We start from the raw sequence: 12,449 nt of genomic DNA, 5'->3' as shown, positions 1-12,449 counted from the left end.
ATGTTCCAAGGTATACTCAAAGAAACAAAAAACTAGTAATGTTGAAATATTTAAGGGGAGGTACAGGGTATATTGTATAAATACATGCTACTGTAGAATAGGCATATCTCTATACTTTCCCATTCGGGGTGAGTTTAATGAGATCATTTAAAGCCCAGTTTTTTTTTCTTTATTATCTTTTTTGCTGTTAAGAAAGGACAAGTTCCGTCAACCTCCAGATACCCCACGCTGTCAGGGATCAGCTCACTAAACTGATGAACAGCCACCCAGAGTTCTCTCCCTGTGCAGGCACCACAGCAGCATTCATCATTCAGACTTGTAAGTGAACTCTCATAAAAGCCGAAGTTTATCATGGTACGATGGTTGGTTTGTAAATAAGTTGTACAACACGTAGTTTCATCTAAAATTACTTTTGATTGTGTGGTTGAATCATTAGATTGTATACAATAACAGTTGTTTTATTTGTCATTTGTGTACACAGTGTAAAGAAAAAACAAATTGGCATCTTTCAGTCAACTTAAATTAGCCTGTGAATATTTAACTGGCTAATTTACACTTTTTTTGCCAAATAATTTTGATTTCTTTTAGGGCGCTTTCACAAGCCAACATTTAGTACGATTTAATTGACCTCTGATGCGGTTCAACCCCTGGTGCATTTTGTTTGGGCGGTTGAGAACGCAGTCATCGTACTTTGGTGCAGACCAAAACAACCATTTTGGCTTGTGAAAGCACCCTTAGTAACAAAGGCAAATAACACTTAAGTAGGAAACAGTTCTGAACATTTTTTTAATTATAGCTAGATGTTGGCTATCCACAAAAATTGCAATGCACACGCTGTGCTGATTTTTTTTTTTTTTAATCCTGTGACGCAGATTCGATTCAAGTATTTTTTCAGGTTATACAGTAGTTCATATATAGATTGTTCAAACCCTCTACGTCACTCATAAGAAATAGGAAAAAGTACTGGTGTTTTCAGTAGTAGTATCATTTTTTTACAAAATAATCGGGAAATTTAAGATTATAATGCAATTAAATACAACCACACCACAATCTACTACATACAAACTCCTCTCTCTCTCTTTCTAGCCAGCGGATTTGAGGTGGTCGCTCTAGGCACGGGGAACTTCAATACCAAAGAGAGTGCCTCGTCGAGTGGACGGATTGTGTACGATTCGCATGCAGTGGTAACTGCAAGGAGATCACTTATGAGGTCAGTTGCAAACATGACCCTGTTTTTACATGACATTGTTTGGTTCATGTTATACCTAGAACCAAAATGTTTCTCCTCATAATCCTGTGATGGAAGTGTTTATTGCACTGAACAGAGACAGTATTATTTTTCAATGTACGGTAATGATAATTGATGATAATTTTAAGCACAGGTTATAAAATCGTTTTTTTTAAATCAAGATTAATAATAATACATATTGGAGAAGATTTTCCACTTTGTGTAAACCATCTTGCAAGTAATGGAAAATACTATACTTCATAAACCCTTGAGGGGCCCCAAAAATCAAGGTTGAACACCTTCAAATACTGAGAAGTTTGTAAAATGTGTTCACAAAGATGAAACATTTGTTGAATGAATACCTTTTGCCAGTGAGGTAAGTAACGCCGGGGCCACACAGCGCGCATCATGCTCGCGTGACGGCAGCGTCACGTCGTGGCCGCGTCATGCCCACCTAGGGTGTTCACACTAGACGCAAGTTACCCACGTCTCGGGAGCGTCCCGGAGCTACCTGTCAGCTGTGTTTTTGCTGTTGCTGACAGCCCTTTCTTTCTACATAGAGTTTGCCTTTTAATGGCCATTTAACTTCATAATAAATGTGATTTATATTTATTTAAGACAAAAAAGGGTAAGAACTGTGTGGTAATTTGTAAATATTATTAAAAACAAGCAAATAAATTCATACATAAATATTAATATATAGCCCATATAAATCCCTCTTTTCTGTCAGTGAAGAGGGATTTATATATATATAAATCCCTCTTCACTGACAATGAGGAGGGATTTCTATGGGCTATATATATATATATATATATATATATATATATATATAAATCCCTCTTCATTGACAGTGAAGAGGGATTTCTATGGGCTATATATATATATATATATATATATATAAATCCCTCTTCATTGACAGTGAAGAGGGATTTCTATGGGCTATATATATATATATATATATATATATATATATATATATATATAAATCCCTCTTCATTGACAGTGAAGAGGGATTTCTGTGGGCTATATATTAATACAAAAAAATAAATAAATACATTAGTAGTAAGAGAGAGCCTACAGCAATCCCTCTTCACTTTGACTGGCACAGTTTTAAACAACATTTCCAGGGGGTTTCGGGTTCCTGTTCTACAGCATTCCAGGTTGCGGCTTTTATCGAAAACGACTTAATTTACATCTGGGGCGGGACAGCAATTTACATTATAAATGCTGATGTTCCGACATCTCAGGCAACTTGGAGCTTTTCACCACCTTGTTGCTGAACTGCGCCTTGATGGAGAAAAACACCTGAAGTATTTCAGAATGATAAATATAAGTAAAGTGTTTTTTTTTTTATTATTATAAAACAAAGCAAAATAAACAGTTTCGTTATTTGTTAACCTTTAGAAAACGAAAATTATTATTAAATATCTTTAAAAAAATTAAATAACACCTCTAAAAGAAAGAACAATAAAGTTACGTGGTGTTTGTTGAGAGAGAGAGAGAGAGAGAGAGCGAGAGAGAGAGAGAGAGAGAGAGAGAGAGCGAGAGAGAGAGCGCATCGGAAAAATACTGCCAACTATCACCTGATGTTCTTATAACCTATTAACCCAGTCTATTATATGTATAGCATATGTAGGGTTTCTGCTATGACTACTACAGTGTTTACATAATTAAAAGCCTGTACTATATTAACTTGATGGAAACCTGCAAGCAGACAACTGCTTTATTTAGAGTATTTCAGAATAAAAGCATTGTGTTAATGAATGAATGATTCTGTGCACTAAAAACGCTAGAGGACTTTTATTTTGAAATCTAGATAGGAAGTGTAAAATATTGATGGTCAGTGACATATTCTACAGATGTCTAGACATGGAAACTGTAGTAATCTTGCTCATATACTGTCAATAGATCACCTTCACTGTCTGTTGCTGCTGGGAGACGCAGCCGAGAGGTAAGCGGCAAGCGTGAAAAATAGGCGAGCCTTCTATTCTATAAAATAGACGCACGTCTGACGCGCGTCTGACGTGCGTCTCATGCTGGCAGTGTGTCCACTCTAACCTGTTAACATGGACGCCGAAATAAAAAACAACACGCGACGTTGCCGTCACGCGAGCATGATGCGCGCTGTGTGGCCCGGGCTTAAGTGTATATGGAAACATACTGTATGTAGACCACAGTAGCCTACACATGTCTCTGAGAACATGTCTCAATGTGAGTGCATTTCCTCTTTGTTTTGTTAAGCAGTCCCCCAATGCTCTGAGATCATATGCCTGTTACCATTTGCTTGTCAAATGACTATCATTTCACACATAATTGATCAAAAATATACAATGATTTAACAAAACAGATGCCGTTACCGATTCATGTATCTTCCTAATAAAATTGTGCATGTTTTTATTTAGCAATGGTGTCACACCACACATGTGTTTATAGGGATATTAGTTTACATTTGATGATTTGGTTAAGTTCAGTAGGTTTAAGATTAAGGTATAATAATGTTTGGTTCACACTCTGCTGACATTTCCTCAACTGTAGTATAGATTGTTTTACTGGGTTATTCATGTGGGAAGACGCGATGACCTCTTTTCCTTTTAACAGTGTCGGTCTACAGCACTAGACACCGTTAACTGCACATATTTCCGATGTTGCATCATAATGAGCCATTCTCATGCTATGCTGTCAGGTTTCTGTACCGGCACCTGCTGATGTTCTTCAGCAAAACGGCCAATCTGACGGAGAAGTCGATCTTCCAGCAGAACAGCAGCAGCGGCCTCCTCAGCCTGAAGAGCGGCATCATCCTCCACCTCTATGTGAACCGACTGCCAAAGGGTGCCGCCCAGATGCCTTCCAAGCTGTGAGTGTTTGATAATTGGCTTCCTCCATGTGACAGGATCAAGGTCACGAGTAAGGGAAAGGTCATGACAACTAAATATTGGGTTACTAAATAACGTTATTACACGGCTGTGTTGAATACTCGATTGTGACACGGCGTTCTGCGGTCTGTAATTTCTCTATAACAAACCGTTGCTATGAATAACAGACCGTTGCTATGGGCGCAGCTCTGATGTCGGACACTGGCGGACCGTTTTTGTGTGAAAATATTGATTTCTTCAGTAAGTAGCTGTGTAATAAGCGGGCTTCGCTGTACATTATCCCTTACTTATGTGGTTGTTTGTCAGCAGTTAGGTCTTTTATAACAGCCACAAAAAATTGCCAATTCTGGGTAAAGTAGCATGTACAATGTGTCTATTAGTGCAAGGATTTCAAATGCTTTTCTTCAGCTCTGTGCTCTTTCCTCAGGTGCCTGAAACCTCTCTCCATTTCGGCATGGCAAGTCAACAATGAGATCAGCCTACACCTGTCAGTGGAGGGAAAGGTGTTTTACTGTTACTTTCTCTCATGTAGGAGATGTTGCCTTTATGATATATGCAACAAAAGTTAAGTTGTGTATTTCTAAATGCATCATGGAGTTATAATATAAATGGCAACTGTTACCTGCACTATCGCTGCATAACTACAAATCGATTTGTTTCTTTTAAAGGTGTTCTCAGTTTTCTCGTCAGCCTTTGATCACTCTGCCTCCAAGGTGGTAAGCATGTCCGCCACAGACAAGCTCACTCAGTGGCAGGTGCTGGGGTACCAGGGAGCCTTGCTCAGCCACTTCATTGAGCCCATCTATGTCCAAAGCATCCTCATAGGTAAGTTAATAAGTCGAGTCATGCTTCTTAGACCAGTATTATCAGGATTTTTCCTACAAAGGGAATTTAAAGCCCACCCTATTCCAATTTTGTGCTACCTTTTCCAAATCCTGACCATGTTGGCAATAATAAAGTCTGTAAGTTACAGTTTCCCAGTTTTTTTTTTTTTTTTTAAGAAGGAAGGCAGGAAGCAGGGAAAGCTTTCTGTAAAAGAAGCATGACACCAGTGTTATACAAGCATTTGAAAGTAGCTGACACCGAGACAAGCTAACAGACAGCCTAACGTTTTCTCAAGGAAACCCTCAATCTAAATATAGGCCCTTAGATACTACTGCATGGCTGATGTTTGCTGCCATTAGATTTTAAGCTGCTTGCTCATGCATTTATGACACAACTAGAAAAACAAATTCCCCAACTTTAAAATCCTCTGTTTGATAAAAAAACCATTAGAACTGGTGTGAAAACATCCTACTCAAGTTTCAAAGTCATTTTTTTTACAAAAAACAATAGTGTTTGATATGATTTTCCATGTGACTCTTCTCCTATTTTCATAATCATAATTGCTGTATGACCCACATAAGCTGAAAGAGGGGGAAACTCCAAAATTAGTTGTATTGGATATGTGTGTGGAAATGTAGCAAAGAACACCTACATGATTGATGAATTAAATTGTTACTGTGGTCGAGTGCACTACTAGGTGACACGATTAGGTCAGTTTCAGACACACACACACACACTCACACTCACACTCACACTCACACTCACACTCACACACTCTCACACACTAAAAGCTTTCAAAAAGAGTACAAAATTACAAACTGACTGCTGGATTTTATAGTTTAAAATTCTCTGTCTGACAAATACAGGTACCTGCCATTCTTTGAACAATTGAAACCTTCAATCATTCAAACATCATTTCCTGACTAACTACACTAACGTCACACCTGGCCTACTTAGAACCCCTTTCTTTGTTTCCACAATCACCTTCGATACAGATACAAAAATATTACACAATCTTCTTATTTAACAGTTTGGTTGAATGAGGAATGAGTGAGTTCTGCAACCTGTTCAAAAGTCAGATGTAATGCCACATAGACCCTGTTTACACTTGGTTTTAAACTGCATCTAAATACAAGTCCACCTCGGTGGTCTGGGACACATTTGATCACATATCTTTCGTGGTGTAAATGCGAATGCATCCTGTTGCGTCCCTGACAAGGACGTAACAGGAAAATACGTCATCAAAGCTGCAGCTCTCCTTTTGTTCCTCCTTTTTCTCATCTCTAGTTGGTTCTAAAATCTTGTAAGCTGGCTTTGTCTGTGACATCTGAAAATTTTGAAATTTCTTCTTTTAATTTCCGGGAATAGGCAAGGGATGTACATTGCTGCCTCCCGCCAATTAAGAACGACAACGCATTTGGTCTTTGCAAACGGAAATGATCTACGTGTTTATTTGTACATAGAGCAGGGATGTGATATCTGATCACAAGTGGTCACTCCGGACGCATGTGGAGATGCATACGCACAAACGCGTACAGGGACAGCTGCAGACACCACGGACACGTAGTAGTTCTATTTATACTGTCTGCTTGGAGGATGCGCTCCAGACATGCGCTGTAAATCGCTGCGCTTCCATTTGTAGCAAATTGGCGATGCACGCGTCCGCGTGTACACCCTCTGATGATGACATTTACGTCACACAGACCATAGTATAACCAAGGCTTTAGAGCTGTCCACTTGTGATTGGATCACCCAAGACGCATGTTAATACCAGGTGTAAACAGGGACATAGAGTCAATATTCCACAATCCCCAAGTTGTAGAAAGAGAATCAAGTTTATCAAGTATAACTGTAGGCATTTGCTACAAGATATTCATTTTTAAAATCTTAAATCTTATAGGGGACATTGGCTGCAGTGATGTCCATGGCATGAAAATCTCTGTGAGCCAGCGCGTGGAGGGGATCACCTCCCAGCTGCCCATGTTCTACTGCATGATGAGGCCTCACATCAGCCTGGTTCCTTCTGTGGCTACCAACAGCACTGACGGATGCCAGTTGACCTACGGTATCAACTGGAGCGAAGGAGACAGCTCCCTGGAGGTGGTGGATGGCCTGAAGGGCAAGACCCTAGAGGAGTAAGGATGACTATATAGGAAGTTGGCAGTAGGGTATCATATGTTGCTGCCAAATTTAGCATGAAGCTATTCTGTCAGTCATATTTGCTGGCAACTAGTTTATGTTTGGTGGTGGTTTTTCCATTCTCAAATTGTTGCAATTTATTTAAAATTCAAAAGTCACTTCAGAGCTTACTGTCGATCACAGCATAAGGGGCCGTTCACATGCTGCCTCAAGTCAAAATGAAGATAAATGCATTTCCAGCACGTAAATCCCTCACAATAACGGTTTTGGAAAGTAACCTTTCAACCGGCTGTTGTGACGTTCTTTTACGGAAAGGGTGAAGCAAGTAAAGTCCGTAGGACAGATCATAAAGCTCTGGGTAGCCCTGCACTAAAGTGATTAACTTCTCCTCAATATAGTTACCATACCATAGACTATTAATTACAGAAGAAAGAAAATATATCTGCTGGCTGTTATTGGTTGTTCTTTGTCACATGACATGCGGTGCGCACCGCAGCGTTCCAAAAGTTGAACTATTTTTATCTCGGGCTGCAGCACGATTTCAAGGTTAAAACAATGCAGCCTGGAAATCTAATTGTCAGGTTACCAGCTGTGAGAATCTCAACTGTAGCCAGTGTTCCTCAGCTCGACAAGTTCTCCTGTCAATCGGCGGTTTTACTTGCTCCCAATTTTACCGCTATTTTGCATGCTTTGTCTGTGATGCTTTGCAAAGCTTTTTCTTTACACTGATTCTCTTGTTGTAGATCTCCCTTTAAGAGTGGCCCTGCTCTTGCGAGCCGTCTGTGCAAAGCAGCGATGCTGCACCGCTTCAAGTTGGTGGCCAAAGAGGCCCAGAGGCAGGACCTGCTGGCCACAAGCTCCTACAGAGAAGCCAAGGTAACGTCAACAGTTCCTCCCCACACCTCTGTGTAATGTTTACCAAAATAACACTTGAATTACAGCATTAACACACTGACATTCACACTATTTGTAATCAAAAGTAGACTCTGTATTTTGAAATTAATCAACACACTTACATACGGTAATTACCAGTTTTCAGTTTGCAAACACACAAATTATTTTGTCTGCTCCCGGCATACAGCACACGCCTAACTTCACTTCATCATTTCATATTTAAAATAGATTTTGTGAAGACCATTTCATATTTGCATTAGAAAAGTTCTCCGTAAGAATTATTCGTATTACTTCTATTGTTATTTTGTCACTGAAGAGGATGGCGAAGCCGTACCAGGAGGCCAAGAACGTGCTGAGGGCGTACCTGTTGCAGCAGGGCTTTGGTTCCTGGCTGGTGAAGGTTTCTGTTAGTGATAAATTCAGCATGTGAATAAAACCACATTATCACTTTGGAAAAAAAATTAACATCCTGGAAGTAGTTGTGTTCAAATCTTTAAAAAACAAAGTTTAGTTAACAAGAAGCACTTGTTGCTGTGGGACTTTACTGTGCTGGTAATACGTTTCTGTTGTGAATTCTAAAGGGATTAAAGTCAATCCCTGTTCATGTTTAAGAGCCATTATGTGTTTGTGAACTCTGACAATGGTCTTTGATCCTCAGGGTTAGGTTTGATTTTCAAACGAAGAATACAAATAGTATACATTTGTATAAAATAGTCATTTGTAGAGGCAAACAACTTGTTTTGCAGCCCACTACCTGCCTTGGGTAATAGTGCTGCTTCCTTTAGTTGTCATTATGGTGATGAGAGCATGCATTATTCACATTGTTTTACTGTTTAAATAGTATTTTAGTATGTCTACAACAATTAACAATATATGATCATAGCTTTTGTATTTTACTTTTGAACTTTGAGTTTATGGTCCTGAGAGCTCTGAAGGATGACAAGTAAGTTATGATTGTTATATGACCTGAGTTGGGTCTCACTAAAGTTACTGTTTGTGTCTTCATCTCTTTGGGAAAAAAAAGTCATCATAGTTTTTGTTCATATTCAGTGATTTGATTTAACACTTGATACTGAACAGTGTGTGATTTGAGCTTTGGTAAGCCATGGCTAAAACAGTGATATAAACCAATAAAATAAATCAATCCCAGGTCAAGTGCTTGTTCAGTACATGTTTATTTTCTAGAAATGCCCAAATTACAAAAAAAAAACACTTTAAAGGTCCGAACTGAACACTTGGGTCGTTATATCCAAACATCCGACAAAAACAGAACTGAAAATTCGATTTTTAAAAAAGCCGTCAGAAGCTGCGATAACAAGGACCACAGATACGCTATTAATTAAAATAAAACGGGACGATCGAAACAAGAGGCATTGTGCTTCATTGTAAAAACACTGCATTTTTTACTTGAGTTGTTGTTTTGTTCTATTTATACAACTTTATTCTAAAGAGAAAAAAAACCTTTTATAATAACAATCTGAGCCTGTCAGTGGCAAAAACAAGCACTTTTAGTGAACGTAAACTGACAGGGCCAGGTTGCCCCAAATGACTACACTGCAGCTTGTTTAGCGGCTGGCGGCTGCAGCTTCCTCAATACTGTACCAATATCAGTGTTGTGTTGTTTCCTCATTAGTCACTTGGGCACAACAACATGGGGAAATAGGTTCCGGGTTGAAAAATACCAAAGTTATGCTTTAATGTTTACTATACCATGTGAACTGGCAAACATTAAGTGTTGCCCTTTATAAAGTAAAAGGCTGGTGGACCACACAAACCTGAATTTACCAGCATTTGACGATTGAGAAGTGCTGATAGCCCATCTTTTGGAGGGCATTCTAATGTGAAGTGGCCCTTGCCTATCCACATATTTCCCCTGTAAGAACACAGACTGTATCATGCAAAGATCTGCCTGCTTGTCACTGAATTTAAACTTGTTGACCCCCCGTGTTGATGCAAACTCTTGAGTCTGTTATTTACATATACGCATACAGGAAATGCTTTGGTTTCCTGTGTATGCGAAGCAGTGGATAATTTACTCCTAAGTGTTGAGCCTTCTTGTGAATGGAGTGGTGTGTTTACTTCCTACTGGTCTGGGCAACAGAGGGAATTACCAGTGCATTCAGGGAATTTGCGTCTAAGGATCCTTTCAGTTGTATGTACAGCTCCAGGTTTCATACTTATTTGTCTCCTTTTATATGTTCTTGCTTGTACATCATATGCCGTGCAGAGTGTCTTTAAAGTGTAATACAGTGCACCAGACCCTGATTGCACCTTACACTGTTTGATTTTATGGCAGTATGGGTATATGCTGTAATATTTAGTTTTATTGTATAACTTTTGACTAGCTAAGTTCTGCTCCAGATGTGCAGAGTTGATGTCTGACGCTGATATCATTGAGGTTTTTTCTGCTTTAAATGATGATGCAGAGGGAAAACCTTTATGGCAGGACATGGACAAAGTAGTGTTGACATGATACATGTTATACTAAATCTTGTGCCATGTTGTGTAAAGGCACTGTATGCGAATTGCCCTCCTTCCTGCTGCAGCCAGTATAAAGTTATAGTAAATATTGTAAATTCCTTTGGTTGTTTATCAGTGGAAGGGAATTGTCTGCCCTGTAAATCAGAAGAGGGAAGTCTCCCAAAAATCCTCCCTTATATCATCCTTTTTTATTATGACTTCATTAATGCTATGTTGTCTGTGTCTAACATCAGGCAGCTAACTCACAGTTGACTTTTCAGTAAAAAGGCACCAACCCACGTTATGTTAGTCTTGTCATCATCTGAATGTTCTATGTATAATTAAATTTTGCCTTTTCTCTTTGCCTTGTATTCGTGTGTTGGATTGGAATCTATTGTGGCTTGTAGATGTTGTCACTAAAAATGTGATGTTAAAGGTGTGCCCTTTGGCACATTAATGCTATTAATATTAGTATTTTTTATGTAGTAGGTTTTACATAGGTGAGTCTGGGCCTTGTGTTGTCTAACGCCACTCGGATCTAGAGAATATGACTGAAAAGAATTTAAGTTACTGATTGAAGCAGATTCATGCATTGTAAAATATATATGAGCGTAACCTCTTTTTTCTTTTGGCTTCAGTCACTGAGGTGATACTAGTAGGTTTAGAGATAAACAGGATATGCAACTCTCTTTGATGTGGTTACAAAGTGAAAACATTTGAGACCCGAGCTCGTAGAAGCTGTGCACCTATGCTGAGGTGCTGTGCAGGAGGACGTGTAATATGCACTGCATTCTTGTAAATCAGGGCTGAATTAAGAACCCCATGAGGCCCCTGGGTGGCTTTTTATTTCTGACATTTTGTCTGTGAAATCTAGTGTTAACTATTTCAGTAAGCAATAAAACAAATGATCAGAGAATCCCTGACTCTGAGAAAGTGACACAACAGGGCACACAATGGCCTCTTCCATGATGAAGGGTGATGGGGAAAAAATTTTCAAATATGGAAGGATCCTATTTAAAAGGAAAAGCAGTAACTATCCATGGAATAAATAAGTGCTCTATGTTTTTTTGGGGAGGTGACTGTCACCAGTCCTGGTGCCACCTACGCCACATTTTCCATATTATGAGTAGCTTTTTTTATTCCTTTCTTTTTCTTCCAGTTCCCGTTTCAAACATTCCTGTTCAGAATGGGCTGAATGCTTGGTCTGTGGTGTTGCTGCTTGCAGCTTTCTACAGAAGCGCTCATACAAACAACTTCACACTCGACACCGCACTTCCTACGGTCCTGAGCAATACACCTGCCATGACATAGTTGCATCACACAGTCAAGTTGCGGCTACTCACGATCAGAAACGGTCTTCGTCGGAGTCTTGAAACCGGGACTGGCTTAGTGGAGTTATTTTGCCGGCGGCAACGTTATTAAACCTAAACAATTTGAGTTGCAATGGCAGAGTGGCGCTTTTCCTGTGTAGGCAATCTGTTCGTGCTCGTTGACTCCAGCTAAACTTAAATAAACCTTAACCATAAAGGTGGCAGATCAGAAAATGAAATGAATATGAATTGTTTCATTTCATTGTTTCATCATATGATTTGTGGTGGAACCTACTCACAAACAATGATATTCTGGCGATATGAGCTCCAGATCAGAAAAGGCTCATAAATAGCACTGCAGCAGAGTTGATTTTCCATACTCAAACTTCTTGTGGACAGCCTGACTAGTTTATTTACCCTTAACGTTGAGGAAATTCAGCCTCCTACAGAGGCAATACATTTATTCCACTCCCACATTAATTGCTTTCACTACTAATGTTAAGAGGGAAAATCGGGCTCTAACACAGAGTTTATATTGTGTGTTATATATGTTATGGATAGGTAAATCCAAAACTTAATCCAGATAGCATTCATATTCTATGAAGTCTCCAACATACAACACACAAGACACAGCTATTTGTAATATTCGGAGGACACTTTCCACTGTTTTTTTCCCATAATTTGTACCTGTCATTAATGGAAATACACAGACTTTAAGAT

The 12,449-nt window shown here is 39.2% G+C and overlaps 1 protein-coding gene across 5 annotated transcripts in view; it reads left to right on the top strand.

The window, feature by feature from the left end:
- Positions 1-12,449, top strand: part of adad1 (adenosine deaminase domain containing 1 (testis-specific)) — a 47,813-nt gene that overhangs the window by 3,905 nt on the left and 31,459 nt on the right. For 3 of the 5 annotated variants that reach the window (XM_074649077.1, XM_074649078.1, XM_074649079.1), the window contains exons 6-13: positions 193-318; positions 1,087-1,210; positions 3,912-4,082; positions 4,529-4,604; positions 4,770-4,926; positions 6,827-7,061; positions 7,809-7,941; positions 8,276-9,114. In XM_074649077.1, coding sequence (XP_074505178.1) covers positions 193-318; positions 1,087-1,210; positions 3,912-4,082; positions 4,529-4,604; positions 4,770-4,926; positions 6,827-7,061; positions 7,809-7,941; positions 8,276-8,389 — 1,136 coding nt within the window. In that variant the 3' untranslated portion in view covers positions 8,390-9,114. Of the gene's footprint in view, positions 1-192; positions 319-1,086; positions 1,211-3,911; positions 4,083-4,528; positions 4,605-4,769; positions 4,927-6,826; positions 7,062-7,808; positions 7,942-8,275; positions 9,115-12,449 lie in introns of those variants that run through there. The other 2 variants (XR_012595624.1, XM_074649080.1) reach the window with 1 other exon arrangement.

The sequence above is a fragment of the Sebastes fasciatus genome, chromosome 10, assembly GCF_043250625.1.
Source record: "Sebastes fasciatus isolate fSebFas1 chromosome 10, fSebFas1.pri, whole genome shotgun sequence".
Taxonomy (NCBI): Eukaryota; Metazoa; Chordata; class Actinopteri; order Perciformes; family Sebastidae; genus Sebastes; species Sebastes fasciatus.
Note: the sequence above shows the minus strand (reverse complement) of the source record. Positions and strands in the feature narration are given on the sequence as shown.